The 26,356-nt window shown below is 32.8% G+C and overlaps 2 protein-coding genes across 2 annotated transcripts; both read right to left on the bottom strand.

The window, feature by feature from the left end:
• Positions 1 to 3,905: 3,905 nt before the first annotated feature.
• Positions 3,906 to 16,618, bottom strand: LOC127083985 (clathrin heavy chain 1). The gene is made up of 30 exons (XM_051024349.1): positions 16,341 to 16,618; positions 15,845 to 16,049; positions 14,787 to 14,875; positions 14,608 to 14,686; positions 14,363 to 14,490; positions 13,835 to 13,933; positions 13,623 to 13,731; positions 12,090 to 12,169; positions 11,777 to 12,004; positions 11,624 to 11,689; positions 10,760 to 10,876; positions 10,385 to 10,582; positions 10,107 to 10,223; positions 9,843 to 9,902; positions 9,555 to 9,641; positions 9,351 to 9,434; positions 9,133 to 9,267; positions 8,978 to 9,040; positions 8,762 to 8,866; positions 8,573 to 8,685; positions 8,202 to 8,454; positions 7,961 to 8,097; positions 7,603 to 7,881; positions 6,526 to 7,528; positions 5,832 to 6,317; positions 5,564 to 5,734; positions 5,283 to 5,468; positions 4,748 to 4,870; positions 4,524 to 4,634; positions 3,906 to 4,411 (listed from the first exon to the last, which is right to left on the bottom strand). Exons 1-30 carry the CDS (start codon positions 16,383 to 16,385, stop codon positions 4,262 to 4,264), a joined length of 5,106 nt encoding a protein of 1,701 aa, XP_050880306.1. The 5' UTR covers positions 16,386 to 16,618; the 3' UTR covers positions 3,906 to 4,261.
• A 7,477-nt stretch (positions 16,619 to 24,095) lies between these two features.
• Positions 24,096 to 26,126, bottom strand: LOC127083984 (60S ribosomal protein L10a-1). The gene is made up of 6 exons (XM_051024348.1): positions 26,003 to 26,126; positions 25,875 to 25,921; positions 25,521 to 25,740; positions 24,926 to 25,091; positions 24,418 to 24,623; positions 24,096 to 24,334 (listed from the first exon to the last, which is right to left on the bottom strand). Exons 2-6 carry the CDS (start codon positions 25,877 to 25,879, stop codon positions 24,281 to 24,283), a joined length of 651 nt encoding a protein of 216 aa, XP_050880305.1. The 5' UTR covers positions 25,880 to 25,921; positions 26,003 to 26,126; the 3' UTR covers positions 24,096 to 24,280.
• Positions 26,127 to 26,356: the final 230 nt, after the last annotated feature.

The following is a 26,356-nucleotide window of genomic DNA, read 5'->3' as shown; positions in this document are numbered from 1 at the left end:
GTTTCCCCGGTATATATATATATATGTGTATGCGCGAGTGTGTGCGTATTCAAATAAATATTAAAAAATAATTTTATGTAAATTTTAATTAAAATAATATTTAAAAGTAATTTGATATTTTATATTAATTATTCTTTCAAGAAATCACTATCAACTACATTATCATTAAAATTTGATCAAAAAGTTTAATTTTTTTAACTAACATTTTTATAACAAATTTATAACAATAACGATGGTTTATTTTTTTAAAAATATTATTCAATATGACTTATTATTAATTATTGTAGAAAAACAAATTGTAGAGGAGCTTCTAAATCAGTTTCAACGTTATATTCATTTATAAAACTAAAAATATATTTTAACTATTTTTTGTTTTCAATTTTAAAAATAACAATTTTGAAAAATAAATTTTAAAAATAAATTCAACAAATAAGTTTTAAAGTTTTTAATTTTTAAATACAGAAAAATAGTTTTTAAAGAGCCTTTCAAACAGGCCCTAATTATTCAAACAAAATGTTTTTCCATAAATATTACTTTATGTCTTTTTAATTAACTGTTTTGAAAAAATATAAAAATAAAAATTAATATAAACTAAAATAAAAGTTAAACAAAATAATAATAATAATAATAATAATAATAATAATAATATAATAATAATAATAATAATAATAATATTAATAATAATAATAATAATAATGATAATAATAATAATAATAATAATAATAATAATAATAATAATAATAATAATAATAATAATAATAATAATAATAATAGTATATCTCTATAACTTTTGTATAAAGAAAAACTTACATTAACTATTTACAAGAAGTGGATCATAATTTTTGAACTTCAATTAAACGAATATTTGGTATGGCATTTGGAATGACGTTTTCATATCTCGAGGCATATTGTGATGTGAAAATTTAGAAGCTATACATTGAAATTTTTGAGTTAATGTGATTTTTTAACACAAATTTCTCTAATATGATCATTTAATAAACAATTACCAAATTGGATTAAGATTTTGTTTGTGAGATAGGAGAGGAAGGGAGGATTTGTTAAGAGAAAAATATTTGAAAAAAATTGAAAAATATTTAACATTTAAAAAATAATTTTGTATAAAATAATAAATAAATATTTATCATTAATATATTTTAAATTTTTTTAGAGTATTATAACAACATATATTATATTTGAACAATTTATTTAAGTCCGTCAAAAACCTCCTACAATATAATTTTTGAGGTCTCCTAAATTAAAAGAATTTTATATTATGAATAAAAATAAACTCTCAAAATTCCTCTTCACATAAATATCTTCACTCTTTTCATTCAATCCTCCAATTTTATTCAATGTTCTTCCCTTTCTTTCCCTCCAAACTTTCAAATAAAACATAAGAAAATATTTCTTTTGGCATAAATAAATGTCTCTCTTAGTTCTATCAATTTCAAACAACTGAGTTTTTTTTTATAATTGGATCAATGGTGGTTTAGAGTATTTATATTTTATATTAAAATATAGTTTTTATCGCTTTATTATAACATACTCACGAAAATAATCTCCCTATTTTATTTTTAAATAGTTTTGATCCCTCTTTTCCATTTTTGATATCATTTTATAAGACATGTCATTTTTTATTTTTTATTATATTAAACTAAAACTAATTAAAAATAAAATAAACTTGATAGCTTGCTAGTACTCTTTCCTTGGACCATATTACATAAAGAGAAATAAAACAAAAATTTAAAATTGAAATTTAAACTTTGCCTCTCATTAAGCGCTTCTTTAAGGTCATTAATTTAACTCTTTTGTCTAAGGCTCGTTAAACACCGTAGAAATCTTCTCTAATGTTATTTTTACTCTTGAATAGATCTTTAACCTTTGTCCATTTACCCGTAGAAATGTGCAAATCTTTCGGATCTTGTATTTCTACATCCCCATTTACAAACACCTTAATCACTATTAAAGGTCCAGACCATCTCGATTTCAACGTACTTGGGAACAACCTCAGTCGATTTATATCGAAGAATTTGTCGACTCTGATTATACAGGATGTATGGATTCTAGAAAATCTATTTCTGGATATGTGTTCATTATGTTTGGCACAACAATTAGTTAGAAAGCAGCACTTCAGAAGGTTATTGCATTTTCAACCACTGAAACGGAGTATATTGTCATCACTAAAGTTGTGAAAGAAGTATTGTGGTTTGAAAATTTTACTAAGGAGCTGAAACTTCAAGATTGAGTTATCATTGTTAAATGTAATAGTCAAAATGTCATACATATGTCGAAGAATCTAGCCTATCATAAGCAAACTAAGCACATCGATATGAGGTTGCATTTCATCAGAGAGATAATCGAGCGTAGAGAAGTCCAAGTGTTGAAGGTTTCGAATGATGACAATGATGTTGATATGATCACCAAGTCATTGTCAACCACTGTATGTAGTTGATAAAGTTGCATGATGAAAGGTAGTTTATTCTCTTAATAGTGTAGAGTTTGCTCCAAGATGGAGATTTTGTAGTATTTGGATCGAACTCTAACCTCGACAAGGGTAGCTTCATGGTTCGACAGAAGTTATGCATGCTGTAGTCGAAGTTTGATCAAACATGTTGTCGAAATATGTTAACTTAGTGTTTAAGTTAGTGTGTCCAATTGGATCAGTTTATTAGGTCAGTTGTTTAGTATGTTAGTTGAAAGCTAGGGGTTTAATTTTTTTATAAATAGCATACTAATCACCACTTCTCAATCAATTCCTGATAATCCTATTCAGGTGGAGAAAGTGGTGTAGTTGAGATTCAATTGTAAACATTGTTTCCTAATGTGTAATTGAATCAAGAATCCAATTTTTTAACCAATTTGATTGTTCTTTCTCTTCTCTTATCTCTTTTTCTTTCCTATATGTTTTTCTTGATAATCAAGAAATCGATCATACTCTATTTCTTAAGCATCGTTTCACAACAAACGGCACGACACCCAGACGAGAATTTAATATCGATGAGTACACCCATTTATAAATCTGCAATACATAATGTAGAATTGCCTACGCTACGAAGACAATCGAAAATTTGTGAAACTAGTCATGTTCGTCATCAATTGACAACAACAAAGGCAAGATTGAATTCAATAACTATGAATTACGGATGCAAATATATGGATTATTTGAATACTTTTTTCAATTTCGAATCAAAAGTTCTGATCAAGGTGGACGCGGCGATTTTAAAATCGATCAAAAATATTATGAAGATGTTAAAACATTCATTTGAATAATGAAATGTAATGTTTAAATTTATGATGACATCACCTATATAATATTGATTTTATATTAGCAATGGTAACTTTATTGTCAACATTACAACTTTCTCATTTTCTATTTCAGTAGACTACATAAATGCATCTACAAAATCATTACATAAAAACATCTCCAGATGCCAAAAAAAAGTTCAAGGGCATGATTCAAAATCAAATTTGGTTGTATATGTTTAGGATATATCCGAAGATGCATCTTCAAAATCTAGAAGTATTATTGTCTTTTCACAAGGTACCTAGTAAATCATATAGTAAATCATAGGGTGCATTAAAAAATCTACTTTAGTAATCAAACCTATAAATGCATGTCCAAAGCTACAAAAATAACATCGGTTACAAATTTGATAATAGGGTACGGAATGCTCCACAGAATTCATGTCCATGCCAAACGATTAGACTCCGTTTTAGTGTTTACAGGAACACTAAGTCATCCATTTATTTAGATTAAAATTAAAATCTTCTAATATTCACAAAAACCAGCGATTATAAAAATTGGTAAACATATAGGGTACAGATCAAGCAGGTATATCAAATTGATGTACATTGTTAGCACCGGAAATGTGTATAAGCTCGAAACGAAAAGAAATTAAGGAATATAAGTCGCAATAAACCATGTATTTTTTATAAAAAGATACATACGACAAACAAGCCACAACCATTATAGGCATTACTTGAGACCCAAATCATCTAAATACAATAAAAATCATTACTATAGAAAATCCTCCGCTGCTAGCAGCCAAAAAATGCCTCATCTACAAAAAAATATCACAACTATAGCACAAACCCCCAACAGAAACTCGGAATTATTTTGACCTAAGCCCCCACCTCAATCAGAAGCAGAGAAAGAATACTGCATTAAAATCCACCTGAAAATTTATATAAACACAGAACCTGCCGCATTGGTCTCCATTTTTAGACTTCCATTGCTGAATAAACCATGGTCCCTTGCCTGTCAGTAGCTGCTGCCCATGGGCATGCCAAAAGGAGGCATTGGAGGCATCCCAAATCCGCCGCCCATTTGAGGGGGAGGGGCAAAGCCACCTCCCATTCCAGGCATTGGTGGTGCGGGCAAAGCAAGTGGCAATAACTGAGCATACATATTCTGCAACAGTACATATACAGCTCGATTTGTTAAGAGTGATGGATGAAAGGGAGATAGAATCATAAATATGGTAAGTTATTAGTAGGTAACCTAAAATGGCCAAACAGATTACCTGTTGTGAAATTACTTCCTTCTCTTCTTGTTCTTTAGCCTTCACTTCGTTCTGCGATTCAATTTTGTGCTTCACCAGTTCATCAACTTTGCCCGTGTACTCACGGATAAACTACAATAGCAAAGAGAAGACAGTGAGAGAAAAAAAAAACTAGATAACAAAATGAAAAAGGCTTATAATTGTAATGTATATTAGTTATGCAAGAAGCACAAAAGATTGCAAACCTGTAAGAGATATGGGAAAGCAAAGTCAATCATATTGTGCATCCAAGCCAGTTCAAGAGCAACATCTACCCTGATCAAATCGTAGCAAACAAACAGACACGATGCAAAGCATTCCTTCTTTCCCTGCATAAGCATGTCGAAAGAAATATTGGAATACATTGATTGACCTTACTTGATTGTATGAATATCGATGTTTAAAATATTGGAATATCATCATTCAAAAGGTTGACGGTAAAATCATTTACACAAGGTTGACGGTAAAATCATTTACACAAAAGCTTAACAAAATACTACTAATGCTAGTTGCTATTAATTTCTGCCAGTACTTGGAAGTTGGAACTACACATGCTATCAAGGTTACCACAAGCACCAATATGTAACATCCAAAACACGATAATTTAACATCTTCGTTTAGGAAACACGCATTGAAACAAGAACTAGAATCAATCCTAAATCATCTAGGGCTTAAGCTGGACCAATGTCTGATTCAAAAGGGATCATATACAGTATATGCAGTTGAAACTGAATTTGGTACCTGATCAATGAAATAAACAAGCAATTCCTCAGCAAGTTCACGTTCACCCGATTGCGATGCTGTTTCCATTGCGTCTTTGTAAAGATTATCCTTCTTTGACAAGGCAATGGACTGCTTCCACCTATTTGCCTTCTTGTAAATATAAGCAGCAACACGTCTCATCTCAAGAAGCTCGTGCTTCTCAATCTGCAATACATATGATGATGATGATGATGATGATGTATACTAGATTACTACAGTTAAATCGAAGAATAATCTCATGGAGGATAAATGCAGCCCACCTTTTGTGCAAGGCCTATCTGATCAAAATTATCATGCAAATCGATTGACTCGCGCAATCTATCATAGTCTTCCTCCTCAACATATATCTCATTTAAGGCTTCATTAACAGCTGACACATTATTGCTCTGAACTGCAACCATGTATGGTTTGACCAGACGGAGGTGACCGGCCTATAGAATGTTACAGAAAACATTTATTAGTAATACAGAAAACAGGGTAGAATGTATAAACCAAGATTAATGAAATTTTTTACAATATTGACGCTACCTTTCGCATGATGTCAACAACACGTGCATGGTCAACCCGAAGTGCAAGGACATTCAGAACATCATTGATAAGATCAGGATGCTCTTGCAAATAGAAGTGAACAGCCTTGTAATACAACTCCACATTAGCGACTTTGGCAATAACATCTTTAAATTGCATGTGATCCCATGCTTCAGGTGAATGGTTCATGATGGTTGTCGCAGCATTATCAAACTCATCATATTGGATATACAAATAGGTCAGTTCCTTCCAATGTTGTTGTTCATCACAAGCTCTTATGAGTTTAGGAATATTGAGTCGGGTTGCAAATAGTTTGATATGCTCCATAAGTTTCTCCGGACGGTATCTAGCATACAGAACTCCCAACTCGGTGAATATTCCCATATGTGCCCGTTCTAATCCTAGGCCACTCTCCATGAGGGATATTAATTCGTTGAAGCGACCTCTGTTTTGGTAATATTCACTTACCTCTTCCAAGTCATCCACCTACAAAAAAAATTGATTTTTAAGCATTGGAAAGACTAATATAATAAGCTTACTTACTGTATATCAAAGCAATGACCACAAAACCTTTCGACCAGCTCAAATTATTCAATTTTTAAAATTGAAATCAGATCACATCTGAGTAAATAAGAAACTTCTAAGTTCATTTCAACATATAGCTAAGGAAGGAATAAACAAAAATCAAACTTACCTGAATGATAATGTTCAGCCCGCATATCTGGGCCAAACGGAACTCCTCTTCATCAACGCATGCAAAGCAAACTTCCTTCCATGTTTTGGCACTGTTAGCTTTCCTTGCTGCATCAACAGCACCTTGGAACTGTTTCAACTTCACAAGTGTGACTGCTAATTTAGCCCAGTTTGATATAAAGGCAAATATAATTTTCGCAGCCTCATAAAGCTCTTCATCATACAATTTGTCGCCAACATTTTGAAGATTGGCCACATTCGGCATGAGAATGAACTCCTCAATGTCGCTCAGCCTATCAGTCTTTGCATATGCATAAATAAGCTCACTGTCCACCTTGGGTTCTTTTGTTTTCTGCCTTACCATCAGCAAGTATCTCACCAAGTCCTGGTAAACATTGCCATCTTCAGCAGCTCGAATGACATCCAAAAATTGTGTGGTATCATCAGCTCTTATAAATGACTCAATTGCATCACTAACTAGACCTTCCCTGAGTTGAGCTTTGGCCACCTCACTCCAAACAGCATCTTCTTCAACTCGGAAAGCAAACTCCACAGCTCTATCAATGCTATGAATATTATCTAGCAAGACATTGACTGCTTGAACATTCAAGTTGAACTTCTTGAAAATTGCGAACGCCTCCTCATATAACTGAGCCTCAACGGCCATATCCCCAACTTGGGGACCATCAAAGTTATCCAGTCTATTGATATAATCCATTACTCTGGATGAATCAGCCTTTATCGCTGTCAAAATAAGAAGATTCTGAAGATTGAAGTTCCCGCTGAAAGCAGAATTCTGAAGCACAATCTTCTCAAGAAGCTCAATCAACTCGTGAGGTAGATCAGCAGTCATGAAAGCCTTAACTGATGCAGAAACTTGTTCAGGGCTCTTGCTTTCAGGAAGAGCGGTAGATACAACTTGATCAATAAGTTGTCTTCGGTAGGCATTATCAGGGATAAGAACTTTCTCCCAAAGGTCAGCATCCATCCTCTCAACAACGTATCTGCAGTGATAACATAACATGTAAGCATTGGAGCCACAAATAATTAGTGTAAAAGATACATATACGCCACAAACCTTGCTTGTAGTTTAAACAAGGAATTTTTATTTGTCACATTGATAAGTTCATCATCACATTGTCCTCGCCTATAAGCCACAACAGCCAAAGTAGGATCCCGCTTTTCACAATATTTGCCCACCACTCGGGAATCATAGTATGGGTTTGTAGTGAGAAAATGTTCTGGGTTGTTGTTACTATCAATGATGATTTTACCCAGTGCATTATGAACATGCACATCCTGGCTTCCCTCACTTACAAGATGTTCCAAAAACTGTGATAGCAAACGAAGCCGATTCCTGCACTCCAAAAGATGTACCAGAGAAAAATCAGAAAAATGAATGCAAAACATTATTTGTATTAGAGAATGGATACCACCTCTTCTCACATTCCGCCACAAGGGGCTCCACTGGCAGCAATGATCGAACAGAGAGAATTAATCCTTTGATAAAATCTTCTGGGCACTCATCATCTAGCAGCTGCCCAACAACTAAAGGAGCATTCCCTGGGTTCACCTATAAGGCAAGGCATAACATTACGACTGCAGCAGAGAGAATAGATAGCACCATCGGTATTGCAATAAAAAGAGCTGCTACAATATAAATGTAAACTATAATACCTTTTGGACATAACCCTCAATGTAGCGAAGCATGTTACTTGTGTATAGATAGTGTGTTAGATCTGGAACAAATCCAAATCGGTCACAAACGTTAATCAGTGGTCTTGCATCTGGAAGCTTAGCTTCCATCAGAAAATTCTTCGTTTTCTCAGGATCATAGAAGCTTGATTCTCTAGTCACGCGCTCAACCTCTTTGATTTGTCCAGTCTTTGCTGCTGCCTCAATGTACTTAAAGTGAATGTCGGGATCCTCACTATCCCATATTAATCAGAAAAACAAATGTCAGCAGATATGTGCATTGGACAATCTTCAGTACAAATGGGATCCATTTGTTCACAAGCTAAAATAAATCTTTCAAAATAAATAATTACCTGGAGCTCAAATATGAACCAAGGAAAAAATACAGTCCTTCATATGACCTGAATTGCTCAAAAATCTTTATGCAACCATCAATTCCTAGTTGTTCGCAATATTCTTTAGCAACCTGGACAAACATACGCAAGCTTCAGTAATCAATAATGCATTACTAATTTCTAGTTATGTGAAGAAAAAAACCATACCTGCACAATTATCTGTAGGTTGCCTCTAAGATTGACCAGCAATAGATCTTTCATACACTCTAAAGCCCATTCTCGTGATAAAGTGCCAAAAAATTCAACAAGTGACTGCAAAAACCAAATAACATGATTAAGTATTTAAAACCATGACTTTGAAATAGATATATTATTATAATATGAAAAATCATGAAAAAAATAAAAGCAATGGGGCACACTAACCTGTGGCTCAATTGCATGTGTATTTACAATCACACGTTTTATATCTGGCAACTCTGTGTAATGCTGTGCCAAAAAAAATGCAATCATTAAGAGGGGTGACTTCCAGCCCTAGACTAGAAAATGAAAACATAGGTAAAGAAATGTATGGTCATTACTTGCAAAGCTCGCACATAAAGACCAGCTTTTTCACAGAGTTGGGCAATACGAGGACGGTCGTAATGGCTAAACATGCCGTTGGCCAAAATTGCATCAGCAACATTGGGGTAAGTCACAAGATTTATCTCTAACACCTGAACAATTCATAAGATTGAATTAGAGCAAAGAAAAAATTGCAGGAGTAAAACGCCTTTAGCAAATTAGAAATGACTGAAACCTTTGTTTGAAGGAATCCATGCTCCGGTAGATTTGGCTTCAAAACATCTAAGAGAAAAGCAGTTGCCTCACGGATCAGGTTTCTCTGAGCGGGACAAAAATTAACCATAAGGTAATAAATGGATTGTCCAGTAACACATTGCAAAATTGCAAGAATAGTATATTACGATCACCATATAATAGATTAACTGCAGTAGATAACAACCTGAAGAAACAGATCGGTTATGGTGTTGTAATCAATTGGGCTGCCACCTTCCATTTGAGACATCATCAATGCAAAATTAACAGCACCCTGCAAATCAAAATGAAAAATAGTGGTTAATTTGCACAACTATAATTTGTCAAATCAAAATAAATAAGAAATTAGTGATGTACAGTGCAGAGAAAAATAATCAGTGACCATCAGCTAACAAGATGGGAGACAATGGAGTACTCAAAGAAAATAGTTCAACTTAAGTAATTGAACAATACGAACAGCTAAGGTTTGTCATACCTGAGGATCGGTCCGGAGAATTGTTTGCAAAAGGAAGAGATAGTCAGGTGTATATCCAACCTATAGAGATAGTCGGGAGAAATGAAAATGTTAAGGCTTGATCGACTCCAGGAAAATGAAAAGGTAAGATATAATAGAACTTCAGTAATACAGGTGAAGTACAATATTGTACAGACCATAACAACATAGAAAAAATATTATAAGATAAACAATCCTATAAGTTCAAAATCAACATTCTTTGGTAAGAAAACTAGCCCTCTCTACCTGCTTAGAGTATATCAGAATCTTGTCAAACTCCCTTTTCTCAGCAAATGCAGCAACGACTTTTGGAGTAGCTCTGGCTTTGATGTATATTTTTAAAGCAAGATCGTTGTCCACAGTCTACAATGGAGAACACTAATGACATTAAAAAAAATGTATACCATTTGACCATAAGTAAATCCAACTAGAAATAGTATTTGTATATCATTGGGGAAAAAAGCAAAAAGAAAAAGAAAAAAAAGAAAAAACAACAAATTCTAAAATTTCAATTGCAAACCAACCTTCACAAGATCTCCAAGCTCCTCACTGCACTCAAGCTTGTCCTCTGCCAACCAATTCTCCAAAAGATTTTTCTTGTTCTGATTCACAACAAGCCGTGACAATTCCAGCGATTCAAAGGCATTCAGCTTTCCTCTTGTTAAAAGAGTTCCAAAATACTGCAACAGTGGTGGAGTTTGCCCAGCTTGCACAGGAACACTCTGCAACATAGAAAAGATTGTCACCCTAACCACTAGAGTCTAATTGGCCAGAAAAATAGAACAGCACAAGACACGATTTCACTCATCCCTCAAAATAAGCAAAAGATGTTTGTCTACATATTTTTGTTGCAGAAACAGTGTGAAAAAGTATTTGATTGCTATATCCTATCAAGAAACCTGAAATTTGGCAACTGTATCGGGTGTACGAAGGATTCCTTGCGGAGACTGAGCAGCAAGCTCAGCTGCTTCTTTGTATTTTGTTTGAGCAAATAGTTCATGGAAACGTTCCACTACCTGTATTGTCAACAAGAATGTGCTAATTAGAAATAGAAACAAAAAAAAATTCAGAAGAGTCTAATGCATAATCCAATATAACATTCAACTCCAATTATTTTGCAAATTTGAAATTACCAAAAAAATTAACTAAAGAGGAACCTTGGCACAACGATACATGTTAATGGAGGTCAGCCTCTTGTAAATACAATGCAAGGCTGCCTAAAATAGATGCACAAGGGGTCTGACCCTTTCATCCAACATTGTACTTAACAGCAATAGCTTGTCCTTTTTACCAAAACATGCAAATATCATTAAAAGAATAAATAATACTTAAACAAACAGATTGGTGACAACTCAGCATTCAGGTCACCCACATAGTTCATGTTTCAATTGACGGCTTCAAAGTGTAGCTTTCGCTAAAATCACAGTCCCAAGCCGTGATTTCTCCAAACTCACCGTCAATCCAAACATGCACATAATCTTCCAACAACAAAGTGTCTATCTTTTACAAGCATAAAAAATTATCAAAGTAAATGGAAAGAATATTTCTGCATTGAGTTTTAATAATCTGCACTAGTGAATGCTAAATTGAAAGACTAGCAAGTATCTACTAAAATATTGAACTTTCCAGAGCAACCATGGAGATAAACTTCCTGCAAATTATATGAAGCTGACCAAGTTGCATCTAACTTACAATTTATAGGGACTTTCCTGACAACACCCAACAAAAAAACATATTTATATTTTAACTAGAAATTGACCCACCAGCTTCTCAGCACCAGGAAGGTTTCCTCTCTTGGCAAGACTTACTGCTAGCTCCAAATTGTTTAACTGTGATAATAACCAACGGAAATTAGTAACAGTGTGTTTTTCTTTCCTCTTTACAACATAGAAGTGATGACAAGATCAGAAACATACTTGACCACTGACAAAATTCACAATTGTTTGCTCATTAACGGTAGCCAGTAACACCTGGCCTCGTCTGTTAATGGCATAAAAGCCTCCCACTGATGTAGCTTCTGACGTCAAAAATATAGGATCGGGACTGATTCTGTTCCTATATACAGCAGTAGCTGTCTCCAAATCGTAGACAAATAGGAGACCAAGTTTGGTAATCACATAAATCAAACTGTATTTGTGGGATATCTGCCAAAACAACAAATTACAAATTATGAATCAACTATCTGCACAGTTAACAAAATAAAACAACAAACATCAGCAACTCCTCTACCTGCATGGAAACCGGAAAATCATCAGCAAAGTCAGGGGGAAAAAACAGATCTGCTTGTTTCTTTGTAAATGAAGGCTTCCCTGCCAACAAATTTGAAAAGTTAAATCCCAGAAGGATTATCAACTGAATCACAAATTATAAATTGATACAAAAGATTTATTATTGATACAATATCTTGATCAATCTTTAAATGCCCACACTAACTTCAATAAACTGCTTTAGGAATTGTGAAATTAACCACCAAACACCACCCAAGCCTAACATGTATTTACAGAAACTTCATAGCCTTATCATTACATTGAAGGCCCAAACAGTTGTATCGATGGCGAACCATGGCAGAGAGCCAAAAATCCGACATATGGCCCAGCGATATCGGACGTATGGTGCCGCCATCCTTCACAAGTTTGGCCATGGCAGAGAGGCAAGAGGCAAAAAAAAAAACACTACTGCTATCCACCGTGGCCAATATTTGACAACAGTAGGTTGTCAATCTTGAAATGACCACGCTAACTTCAATAACAGGACGAATAACCTTTATAATTTGATTTTGATGGGATATGTATGTTGTTGGAATTTTTGTTTACTGTTGGAATTCTACTATATATGTTGTTGCAAATTATTTATGTATGCTGTTGGAGTGTATTATGTACTACATACATTGTTTTTTGGTCTTCACAATAGCGGTCATCCGCCATCCGCTATGCCACTATAGCATTTTGGAGGTCCGTACGCACCGCTATCCGAGATTAACCTCCAAAAGAAACCAAGTCTGTTACGATCAGATCGTTCGTGCGTAAAGTAATCCCAGGAGCATGGCACGGCATCATAAGGCAAGTCATTTCATTAACTAAACCAATTAACAATGATGAGTAACATCCTCCTTAGATATTGTTGAGAATAACAAGTGTGGGTAGTGTGGGGAAGTCCCACATTGGTTAGAAATATAGAGATTTGAGCATTTATAAGTGGGAGAACCCATACACCTATCACCTTGAGGTTTTGGGTGAGTATGTGGCGTGTCTCTCACAAGGTGTGTTGCTCTTAAAGAGAAGTCCAAAAATAAAAGTGCTTTCTCGTGTTAACCCCCAATTTGATAGACCCAACACATATGATTAGTCCACTACAAGATCACTTTGATTCATCGGTCAGAATTTTAGATTGCACCGAGCTTTATCTTACGCCATAATGTTTTATCAAATACCATGATTTTATCCAACTCATTAATCTTGAGAACTTTCTTAATAGTTTCTCTTATAATTTTCCTAGGTCTTCCTCTACTTCTAGTTGTTTAACTACTCTCCCATCTGATCTACTCTCCTTACATCCTTGTTGTCTTCTCTCTTGTTGTCTGACTAATCTTGAGATCTGATCTACCAATTTAAATTTTATATTCCTATTTAACAGGGGAAAGCATGCTTGGAACTCAACATATTATGACAACTAAATTGGCAATATAAGACAGATTAATCTTAAAGCCATACTACTCATAGATTAGTACAACAAAAGAGAGTGACAGCAAAATATTATGCAGACCTGGCTGTGCACCCAGCTCAATGACATGCAACTTGGATATAACTTGACCGGCATTAAGTGTCTTGGTGGCAAAAGAAATCAAAGTAGAAGGATTTTCATTCCCAGGAACCTGTTCAAAAACAATTCAATATTGTCAACATAGTAAAATGATATAGTGTACAGTTATTCAAGTAAATATTGAGAAACAAAAACATATGCACAAAGAGGCATACTTTAAATTGAGCAAATGATGCCGCATGTGCTTCAAGAGCTTGACTGCGTTGTTGTTCCACAGAGAAGAGCTGCATGTTTCCTTTCACCAATTGTGGCCTCTATAATGCAAGAGGATATAAAGAAATAAACCAAACTAGATCAGGCTCATAAAAGTTATAGTAAAATAGATCATGATTGTTTTCAAAAAGTAATTGACTTAATATATTAATCTGCTAGTTGAAATGAAAATAGTTGTATATCTAACATGCTCCTCATACATAAGCCCGATATTACACTGCATTGAAACACAATATCTTATAGAATGAGCGAAACAAAATCAAGATCCCCACTATTCAGTCAAAGAGGCTCTAATGCCAAGGATCAATTACCCAAAAGTCTTATGTGGTTCAGTTTTATATTTAACAAGTATCAAAAGACTTTACTCGGAAAATTTAATCAAAGAAGATTAAAGACCAAAGGAATATGAGAAACTTGAAGTGTAATTCACCATGATAACCTACTTATCTTAACAAATACCAGAGATATACCTCGGGGGAACCAGGAGCAATACCAATCAAGACCAACCATTTTTCTGTAGGGTCACATCGATAATTAATTATTTGATTGTTTGCCAGATTTGCTGTTCTCTCGAACATCTTTACAGGTTCGGAGTCACCTATAAGTTACAATATCACATACAAAGACACCAGTTAACAGTTTGCAGACAAGCTACAGATGCACTGAAGAACAATCCATAAAGAGTTACTCAAATTGTAGTTCATCCTTATCCTACCTTCAATTGACCAATGGTATACAGAGGTCTGTGTCACAAGACCCAGCAACTTGGGGCTAATCCACTTCCAAAAGACTACCTGCAAATGAAATGAGGACATTCACAAGGATTAACAAGGTTGTCCTTATTGCCGATATTTTACAGAGCACACATACGGTATAACAGTACACGACAGGTACCTGCTCAGGCATTTGATAAGATTTCATCTTTGCTTTAAGTTCAATATTAAATATTTGTAGGTGATCTTGAGTTGTTCCTTGGAGTTGGGCTTCAAGAGAAGAATATAGCTTATAAGTGAATATATATTCATAATTCTCAAAGGTATATAAATGAGGAGAGCAACGCAAACAAAAAGTACATGGACAAATAAGACCTTGAATTTTCTCCAAATGGTTGGAAGCATTGCGAACTAATATCATTTTAATAACAGTTGTCTTTCTTCCTAAGGCAATAGTTCTCTTACCCTAATACAGGATATAGAAACAAAAGTATTGATTTTTTATCTTAATATAATTAGGGGAAATTGCACTCATGACTCACCTCTCTTGAGATGAGTTTAAATACAACATATCCCCCACTATTATGTAAACATACCTTCCCTCTACTCTGTAATACAGAGAGGGAATGTGACATTTAAACAAATCTAGAAAGGTGACTGCAATTTTTCGAACAAATAAAAGTGGTGAGTGTTTTGTTAAGAAATGGAACAGGTGTGTGTCGTTTAAGCACACCGCAACGGACGTGTGCGTGTAATTTCGGGATATATTTATATCAATTTACAACATGGTCTTCTGATTTCATACATAGCATTGAAACATATGAATGCAAATTGACTTGTTTCCTAAATTCCATCAAAGATCTATACCCCTAGCAATCGGGACGCATGAAGCGAGTATCTAAAATAATTTCAGCCTGCTCCTTGTCGAAATTTAGTGAATTGATAGACGGTTCTCTTTAAGTGAAATAGTTGCATAAATGGAAATAGAACAATGAGTTAAGGAAACAAGATATGGAAAGTTTTTTAGGAGACCGTGATAGGCATTCAATGCATTAAAATTTTCAAAAACTACAATTTCCAATATTTTCTTCTATATTTGAGGGTAATGGATAACGTAAATCAAATCAAATCAAATAAACATTGACCTTTACGGTGACATACAGAATTCAAATCAATAATCAATATTTAAATGCAATTTCAAAAGAAGAACACAAAAGGAATAAAGGAATAGTTGCCAACCTTTCAAAGCAAGAATTCTAGAATTAGGATTCATAAGAGCAGAATCAGCAGTAATAGGTCTCCTCAAAGGTTGATTTGGCATGCTCATATCAACAATCACAACACTATTCTGCGGAGATGTTTCTCGAACGCATATATACTTATCGGATTCCATAGTCACATGCGTAAACGTGAAGAACTGAGGATTTATGCCAATGCTTGGCAGCTGAAATTACAAATCACACCCAAAACAGATTCAACAACATCAAATATAAAATTCAGAAAAAAAAAACACAAATCAATTAGATCTGACCAAAATTAACAGCAACAAAATAAAGTAATACAGTAAATTACTTCACACTACAATAATCTAATCCGAAAATCATAACCGATTGAAGCATATAACAACTAAAAATCAATATGAAATGCCTTAAAAAATAGTAATAGTGCAGTAAACTGAGCAAAGAAAAAACTAATAAAAATGAAGAAAAAAACTTAAAGGACATAGAGTACTAACTGTGAGGGCTTCTCGCATGAGGATCGGAGCATTGGCGGCCGCCATGGTGATTTGGATCGGAGGGTGAGATCTATGACGGTTATTAAATTGGAGATGAAGAGTCAAAAGATGGATCAAATCAGTATACAAGATCTGGAAGGAGTTTGAACTCTCAAAAGCGAAAATGAAGAGAGAGAAGAAAAGAGGGAGAAAAAGAGGTGCTAAGGACACTAATAAAGCGGGGGGTTAAGAGAAAGAGAGTGGAAATTCTTTGAAAAAGAAAATGACAGAGAAGCAAATATCTCGTGTTATGTCACTAATACTGCGCTAATAAAGCAATTTGCGGGTGTAATTTTCTATTAAAAATAAATTAAATTATTGCAGAAAATAACATGATTCGTGAAGAGACGTCATTTGCTAATCCCTTTGCTAGCTTGCTTAGATTTTAAGACAGCTCAACCTATTTTTTTTTATTGTTATTTACCTTAAATATTAATTTTTACTTTTATTTTATTCCCTTATACTGTGTTTTTTATAAAGATAAAAGACTATTCTTTATTTTAGTCCTCCGTATACATTTATATGATCATGTAACCTTTTTTTTTAGAGCATATATAGATAATTCAAAATTATTTCTAAAAAATAACATAACTAGAGCATCGTAAGTATTGGCTAGAGACGATTTTGTTGATGGTTTTGCAGGTCCTCTGTAATTTGTAAAACCTTAGAAACAAGATACCAACCTAAAAATATAATTATTCAGATTTATATTTTTGACAAGTAATTTTTTATCGAATATTTAGAGTTTACGAAGGTGAGAAAAATACAAGAATGAGGTTGAATTGTGTTGTTTTTTTTTATTTTGTTTTTTTTGAAATCTCTTATTAGATTTTGAACATAAAATCTAGAATATGAATCATAGTTAAGTGATTAACAGTGGATTGAAATAGTTCAGAGGTATAAATAAAAGAAAGATAGACCCAAGCAATTATCATGGTTCCTCTCACAAATCGAGAGTAATCAAGTCACATTGTACTTTCAAGTGATTTCAATCAAAACTGATTACAATTTCTTAACCATAAAACAAGAGACTTTCAATGCTCAAACACACAAGTAAGAGACTTTTAATGTTCAAATACACAAGAAAGAGACTTCAGATGCTCAAACACAGAGTAAGAGACTTCAAATTCTCAAACACACAAGCAAGAGACTTCTTAAACTCTAACTTACAGCTAAGAGATTGTGAAAAATTACATTTGATATACAATCAAAAGTATAGACAAAATACAACAAAGAAAGACTCTTTAAGACTTAAGAATTTCTAAGAATATACAAGTGTTAAGAAATTCTAAGTTAGACTTGTGCTTTTTGTTTGACAAAGTAACAACTCTTTTATTGTCAATTGTTCATTGTTTTTTTCTTCAAGTCTTCAGCTCCTTATGTAGAGAAGAAAAAGATTTGTTGAAGAGTTTGCACAATAGAGTCTTTGAGAAGCTTGATTCAGAGACGTTGAGTTGTTTCTTGATGTGGTTAATATCGTAGAAAGCTCATTTGAAATCTTTTTGCTATAAAAGAAATTATATGTTGCATCTCAAAGTTGAGTTATCTTCTGCATATTTTTGCTTAACTTTTCACGTGATCATAGAAAGATAAAATATCCTTAAAGTTTGATAGTGATCTATCAGAATCTCATCGATATTTGCATTGACTGGTTCTTCAGAGTCTTCAGGTTATGATCCTTCAGATTTTGAGTCTTCAGAAGTTGACTTTTTTCAAAGTCTGGTCTTTATAAATTGACATTCTTCAGAGTTTGGTCTTCATAAGTTTACCTTCTTCTGAGTCTGAGACTGCAGAGTCTAGTCTTCAGCTTTTGATCTTTTAGAATTGGGATCTTTAACTTCTTTATAAATGTTCATTCTTAGTATCAGTACTAAGTTCTCTTTGAAAATTCTAGTCAATGATCTTGCACACTAGAACATTTGTTAGTAATATCCTATTGTTCTTTAAATACTTTGTTATCATCAAAACCTTATAAATATGATACAACTCAACTTTTGTTCCAACAATCTCCCCCTTTTTTTATGATGACAAACAAACATATTTAAGAATAAAGGTTGTTAATTTAATTAACTAGTTGACTTCAGGGTCTGAGGTTTGTAAGCTCCCCTTGAGTCTAATAATACAAAATGTGAGGTTTGTAAGCTCCGCCTAAATTCTATCCAGATTAATTAAATTGATCTTAAAGATACATCAATAATCTTCAGAATTTAAGCAAATATAGTTCTTAACTATCAAATTCAGGTGCTTAAATACTTATATATCTACTCCCCATTTTGTCATAAAAAACAAAGAATAAAGGAAGCAGAAAAATATATTGAAGAAAACAAAATTAAACCAAACAAAAGAGTTGTCATATTGCACAGTATTTTTTTTAAAAAAAAGTTAGTAATAAAGGACAACAAAGGGTACTAAGCCTACATTCTAGGGTATTTTCTTCAAAATCTTCAAAATAGATTTAATGTCAGACCCCATAGCATCTTGCTTGACAACCACATACTGCAATTGACTATCCATTTTATCTTGCTTAGTAGCTATTGAAGTTAGTTTCTCCTTTAATTGCTCATACCTCTGACTGATAGAAGCAACAGTCTTAGAAGTGAAAGACTTCAGGTTTTGCAGAACTGAGTCCATATAGGTTATAAGAGTCTCCCGATTAGCATCATAAGCAACTGGGTCAAATGCAGTGAGTCTCTTAGCAACAATTTCGTGTATCCTATCTCAGAAAATAAATACATATTCTTCCATTTGGGTTGTGATGTGAGGTGGATGGCTCATATTGTAAGTTGGTTGAGAAGGTGAAGAAATGACATGTTGTTCAAGTTGGGATATGTCTTCAGAGAACTAAAGTGTTATTGTGCCAGCTTCTGACACGTCATCTTATTCTTTTGAAAGGCTAGAAGGATGTTTAGAGTGTGTAGGTTGTGAGATTTGTGATGCAGGGGATTGTGGTTGAGGTTGGTCTTCTGGTTTATGGGATTGTGGGTCTGAGGTTTCTTGTTCAGGATGGGATTCAGGTTGAGCTTCAAGTTCTAGTTACATAAGATTTATCAAAAGATAAGAGGATTTAAAACATTTTGTGTGTAATAGCGTCTTAGTATCTCAAGACTTACTCTTTTTTCTTCTACAATTAAACTGATAAGAATTAGGGAAATCCTAAGTGCAATACCAAGTGAGCTTTCACAATTTTACATCTTTAAGTTTTCAAGCTTCAAGATCATAACTTCAAGTCTTCAAGTTCTTTTGCTTGATTCAACCATTTTTAGCACTAAATTTAACATCTTTGACTGGTAAGGCTGGATATATTTCTTATTTTCTTGGATGCCATCATTAGGAACCATTGGAGAGAGTCACCATGATCAAAACCTCTTTGACAGATGTCATCAGCACACTTAGCGGTTGTCATCAATATGCTTGATAGTTGTCATCATAAAAAACAAATTGTTACTTGCATAACACATAGAACCACATTAATTGTAATACATTGACATTATTTGGTCAAACTTCTTTATACAGATCTTCAATAAAACTAAGAAATATTTTTTATTCAACCCAACATTTACTTCCACCTTCATAAGAATAACATTATTGTTAAATTTATTGATTGATCTGAACAACTAAGTACAATTTTAGAAAGATGATAGTTCATCGCCAATTAATGAGTCTAATGCTATAAACAACTTTATTAAAAGTTCACACATTTTTAACAACTAATAATCTACTACCAAACAAGTAACATATTTCGGCCTTCAAACAATCTTGATTCTAGATCACTCGGAACTATAAAATCCTTCTTCTTGATTTTTGGGCGTCAATTGTTCTTTTCTTCAACTTGAAATGAGATATGACGTGATTTATACATTTATCAATAGGAAACACAAAATTGTTGAAAACTCCATTAATGTATGGAAAGATTTCAAGGAAATTTTTTCAAAAATTTATCGTGTTCGAGATGCTACTCTTAGATTTTAGTTGAACAATCTCAAACAAGGTTAAAAAACTGTTCTTGAATATTTCGCCGAGATGAAAGAATTGTGGGATGAAATTATAGCTTACTGGTCAATTCCTGCATATACATGCCCTCATCCTTGCAGGTGTGAAACTATGAGATTAGCAAGTCATTACATCCTTAAAGATCAATTCATTCAGTTTTTGACTGGTTTGAATGATCAATTTACAGTTGTGAAAAACCAGGCATTGATTATAGTGTCCATCTCATCTATCAATAAAATTACTCTTTGATTGCACAAGAAGAAAGTAACAACACTCATGCACATGTGCCTATTATTGATGAATCTACCATCCTCACTAATGTCCATGGAGCTAAGAAAGGTTATGGTCGAGGCAGAGGAGCCAACTACGAAGGCTTTGGCCAGAACAATTATAGATATTGCACTTATTACCACAAGCATGGCCATACAGTTGAATTTTGCTATCAAAAGCATGGTTATCCATAAGTTAATAAACTTGTATCATATGCCAACACTTACAATACTAATGCTAATGAATCATATCAATCTAATTCATCACCAAGAGTGAATAACCAAGACCCTAATGTATCAGGTTTGACTTAAGAAAAATATGATTGATTAGTATGTTTACTCCAACAAGCAAACTTGATTCCTTCAACAAACCCTGACATTGATTCAAGTTCTAATCAATTCAACACATCTAGTCCTAATCATTTTGATCATCCATCAGATGAGAAACTCATTTCAGGCACTCCTAATGTCATTACTTGCTCTACAAGTAACAAGTCACATATGTGGCGTACATCATAACAATCATAGACTAGATAACTATGTATATATACTCCATGCATGGTTATATCACATTTATTGAAGAATAAACCTCTTTTCATAATAAGTCGAGTCAAATCAGGTTTTATCAATATCAGATTTCGTTGAATAGATTAAGTCTGGGACTAAATTAATTTCCATGAATTGATTCACAAAAAGACCATGATAAATTCTTGCAAGTGAATAGCCAAAAACTCCATAATGAATTGATTCTCTAACAATCTGAATTTATTTAACTACTATGGAATGCATGATACATTAATTTTTGGTGCAATAAATTGACTTTATAACATATGCATATGATATTATTCAAACATAAAAAAAAATACTATTTATTATTGGCAATGGCAATGCTCAAAATGAAACTTAGATATGAAAACACTTATATAAACTTAATCCTACTTAAAATTTAAAATGACATTAGAATCTATCTTAGATTTGTTGTTGAGCTTTTCCTCAACTTCCACGTTTGAGATCGAATGAGTTCGAGCATGTAATTGGGTGGGATATGGAAGAGTTGTTAAAAATTATGTATTTATTGATATTTGTAATAACCACTTAATTGTGGTATTTTGGTTTCCTTCCGTGCAACTTCCATCACATTTATTATGTTTGGGTGTGAAATAGTGAAGTTAATCTCATATTATTTGGGGATATGGTTTACGTAGTGTTCATAAAATTTGAGTAATCGTCGTCTTATAAGCCTATTTTGTAAGGTTGAGTTTGACTATATTCGTACTTTGAGACTTATAATTAAATGTCCCATTTTCACAAATATATCTTCATGTAGGAGAAGTGTTTCCAATTTTTACTAGCCTAAAACAATTGACAATTCATCTCTAATGTGATGAATAAGCACCTGAATATTGTTCATCTCTTATTGTAGAACAAGAGCTGTGATTTACACAATCATAAAATATAAAAAGACAAAAGTATAAAAGGAGTATAACTTCAAAGAATGTCTAAACAAAATATTATAGGACTGTCGAGAAAAAAACTAAACACATTTCAGAAGCTCATTCGATAAGAACCTTAAATGTACAACATACTTACACCAAACATTATTAATCGTATTTATATGGTGAACATTATTTTTTTATTTTTTTATAAAGAAATAAAAAATAAAAAAAATATTTTAATTTTAATTTTTTTTATAATATAAATATATAATTTATGATTAACTAATTTTATTATTGCATTAACCACAAAAATATAGGTTATCAACCACGTATTTTTATTATAATTTATTAATGAAATTTACTATTTCATTAACCAATAAATATCATAACATTAACCAAGTTCTGCCATTAAAATATAAAATATAATAATCAATTTTTACACTCTATCATATTTCATATTTTAATGTCAGAACTTGATGAATGTTATTAAATTTACTAGTTAATAAAGTAGTAAATTTGGTTAATAAATTATAAATAAAATACGTGGTTAATAATCTATATTTTTATGATTAATGAAATAATAAAATTAATTAATTACTAATTTTATATTTATGTTATAAAAATAATTTTAAAAATAAAAATAATTTTTATAAATATTATTTTTTATTTATAAAAGAATAAAAAACACTATACGGTAAATAGTATTAGATGTAAGTATTTAATATATAGATCGGTGTAAAAATAGTATTAAGTTGTTGCTTCCAACTTAATCATTATTTTAACATTAGTTTAGTTTTATCAGTAGTGATTTGTTAATAAAAATTGTTGGTTTGGTTTGTGCTTTGGTCCGCACCGACTCTAATATGTCGGTTTTGTTTGACTTTTGGAAGAGAGAAAAATAATTTTAGATGATTTTGAAACGATTTTGTATGTATGATTCTTCTAAAATAAAGTTGATTATACTTTCAAAATTAAAACTAGAATCTATAGATTATGAGTTTCAACAAAAAAATTATTATGATTTACATAAATGTATATGAACAAAATTAATTCTATCAAAATCAAATTTGTTCACCTGTTCATATTTTGCATGAACTCTCACGTTTTAGTGGTATGAGAAGTGTCTTTTAATCAAGGTCTATCTAAAGAGAGGGTATACTAATATATTCGTCTGAAAAGCTGTAAAATCGTAGATTACAACCTTTAAAAACCGTTGAAGATTTTGTTCTAAAACCGTTGAATGATAAAGAAACTAAGAAAATCCAATGTGAGATTCTCTTTAAGGGAACCAAACACGTGAATCAATAAAACAATTAATACCCTTACAAGTGGTGGAAAAACATTGCTCTATGTAAGTTCTAGTACAGTGATTGATCTTTTGAGTTGTGAACAAATACTGGAGAAGACTGCAATCTAACATGGAGAGAAAAGAGACAGCTTACATAAGAGACTTGTCTAAAACATGATTCATGGAAGAAAACAAACTCTCCGTCACAAAATAAGGGCATACTTCACACTTTTACACACAAAAAATACAATAAATGAAAGAAAGAGAATAATTCTTTTACCACATTAAGAAAATGGAACAGAGAGAATAATTGTTATTAGTTGAAATAGATTCAAAGACTTCAATATATATCTTATGAAGATATAGATGGGTTTATATGATAAGACTGTTGAGAAATGAAAAATGGCACCACCATTTTGAGGTAAAAAAGTGGGAGCAGAAATTTTGATATTAAAGAATCAAGTTGTTAAAAGAAATAAACCAAAGCTTAAATTAAACAAATATAGTATCTTAACTAAATGTTGAAGAAATATCAACTCCTTAAATCAACATCAAATATAAATTAGCCTCAAACAGAGATAACTTTGTTTTCCAAACAAATAGCAGGGTTACTTTTCAGCCTTGAGTACAGGCTTTCCCTGCATACAGCAGTGAAACACAGGTTTTCATGTTGCACAAGATTTGTTTTACATCAGATTTATAAATTCAAAAGTTCTATCTCATTCAAAACGGGTAGAGCACCAAAAACAGCACGCTTAAAATTATCAAGTATTTGAACATAAAAACAAATTTTAACCATAAATAATCCAGCAAAATTGTGACAAGACGAAATATTATATCCAACTATGAGGATAACTATTGTTTTGAGAGAGATAACAAATCGCTGAATATTTGAAAATTGATAATAAAATAAACTCCCTAAAAGACACGGTAAGACTTCCCCATTGAACTCTTCAGATACAAGCAACGGACCTGAAATCAGCAGAGCAAGTTATCTTAGATGAATAGAATCAAACAGAGCAAAGATTTTACTCAGTGATAAATGAAATACTCACATTCTGCCAGTTCTTTTTCAACAAAGAGACTAGGAAGTTAACGCTGAGTTGAACATTTTGAAAGATTTGCTTCTCGTCCATGCTAACATTGCCCACAGCTACTCCCATGCAGAGCACCTTCTTAAGCTGAAATTTGACCATAGCTTTGGTCTCATTTACCTTTGCCTCAAGAGATTCTTGGTGGGACACAAGTGTTGGAAACTTCCCTGAAAAAGTAAATAAAATATCAAAATCAATAACTTAGCCATAAACAAATTCTGAAATCTAAAGTGAAGACACAATAAACAATTTTTTTCAAACAAAGCAATTCAGTCATAGAAATGGAAGGATGTGACTGAGAAAGAAACAGCACAAAATGCTTATAAAAGATGTTTAGGGAGCTAGTACATAAAAATCATAGAATAGACAACAAGTTATATGAAATTATCAAACAAATGTTGCAAATACTCTCAAATATAAAAAAGGTAGAAAAATCTACAATCCTAAACCAGGAAGAAAAAAAACATGCCTGCTTTATTGAGACCAGGACCCAAGAGACGGGGAATCTGCTTAATGACTGCCTCAGAAGCTAAGAAGGCATGGTACCTCTTGGCTAGTTTCTTCACCAACTTCTTATTCTTGTTGAGCTTCTTCAAAGCTTCAACATCCATCGACTCCAAACCTATTTTCTCTGCCTGCAAATTGGAGTAACTTTAACACAAATAACTAGGAAAAACTGGAATGATATTTATTGAAGAGCATTGCTGTTTTGTGTTTTGCATTTCTAATCCTATATTCAAACTAATGTCTAGAGATGGAAAACCTCTTCATACTATTCGCCATTATCCATTTAACAATACACTAAAGCACAAAAAACAAAAACATCTTTAGGTTCAATGGTCCTATTTTGTGGTTCTAATCCTACATTCACAACTAATGTCTATACATTGAAAACCTCTTCCTACTATTCATCATTATCCATTTAAAAATACACTAGAGCACAAAATACCAAATCAGCAACATTAAACCCAAAGACAGGTCAACAATTATGTTCTCATAAGCATTGTATCATTTCAATAAATTGAATATTCACGAAACAGTACAATAACTGGAGAAAGGTATACCTCTTCAACGTGTTGGGCATCTCCAAGCATACAAATCTTCATCTTGGGGCGAGGGATATGGGGCAACTTGACGGATCCACTGAAACGTTTGTCCTTTTGTGGATCGTAGTTCTTGAGCCCAATTTGAAGCTCAATAGTTTCCACAAACTTCCTTTGTTTGTCCTTGGAATCACCCATGATTCCTGAGATGGCTTCTCTCACAGCCTCACTTTGAAGCTTACTACAAAACCATCAACAATATATAAATCAGAAACCCTAGCTTATCGATTTTCCTTGAATCTAGAATCAGAAAATGCATTACAGAGCACAATACAGATGGCAGTGAAATTCGATTGATGTTGTTAGAGTAAATACCTCATTTTGATACAGAATCAGTGGGTAATCAGCTACAGATCTCACAACTGCGGAAAAATTGAAAGGAAAAAATGTTAACTGAGTACGATGAAATGCGAGTAGCAGAGTGATTTAGGGAGAGAAATTACCAAAAGCGAAACCCTAGCAGGTTTAGTGCGGCTAGATGAAGAAACGGTATATAGCACGAATGAATTTGATGGATTTGGAATGGGCCGGACCGGGCCAGATTTCCGAGCATTTAACTTCATCCCCCAATTACCTGGCACCCCTATTTTGAACAAATTTATTTTGACATCAAACTCTTAAAATTTTGAAATTTCTTTTTCATATCGAAAATTTAAAGTGGTTAAATTTTGTGAATTTAAAGGTTTTTACCGTATCGTAAAACATATACTGTAAATTTCAAATTTTCGAATGAAATATATCAAAAATTTCAAATTTTTCCGTGAAGATATATTTTCAAAAATGGTTCGATTAAAAAT

This window comes from Lathyrus oleraceus, chromosome 5 (genome assembly GCF_024323335.1).
Source record: "Lathyrus oleraceus cultivar Zhongwan6 chromosome 5, CAAS_Psat_ZW6_1.0, whole genome shotgun sequence".
Classification (NCBI taxonomy): domain Eukaryota; kingdom Viridiplantae; phylum Streptophyta; class Magnoliopsida; order Fabales; family Fabaceae; genus Lathyrus; species Lathyrus oleraceus.
The sequence above is the reverse complement of the archived record's forward strand: the minus strand, read 5'-3'. Positions and strand labels throughout refer to the sequence as shown.

Bases quoted from the DNA above. Each gene is read 5' to 3' on its own strand.
- LOC127083985 (XM_051024349.1), bottom strand. From the start codon at position 16,385: ATGGCGGCCGCCAATGCTCCGATCCTCATGCGAGAAGCCCTCACA. The intron at 12,005-12,089 runs GTAGAGGAGTTG...TTGTTTTGGCAG, and splicing joins ATTTTCCGGTTTCCATGCAG to ATATCCCACAAATACAGTTT. The intron at 6,318-6,525 runs GTAAGTTTGATT...TTTTTTTTGTAG, and splicing joins GGCTGAACATTATCATTCAG to GTGGATGACTTGGAAGAGGT.
- LOC127083984 (XM_051024348.1), bottom strand. The intron at 24,624-24,925 runs GCATGTTTTTTT...TTACTTTTTCAG, and splicing joins TCCTGGTCTCAATAAAGCAG to GGAAGTTTCCAACACTTGTG. The intron at 24,335-24,417 runs GTGAGTATTTCA...TGCTGATTTCAG, and splicing joins TGAAAAAGAACTGGCAGAAT to GTCCGTTGCTTGTATCTGAA.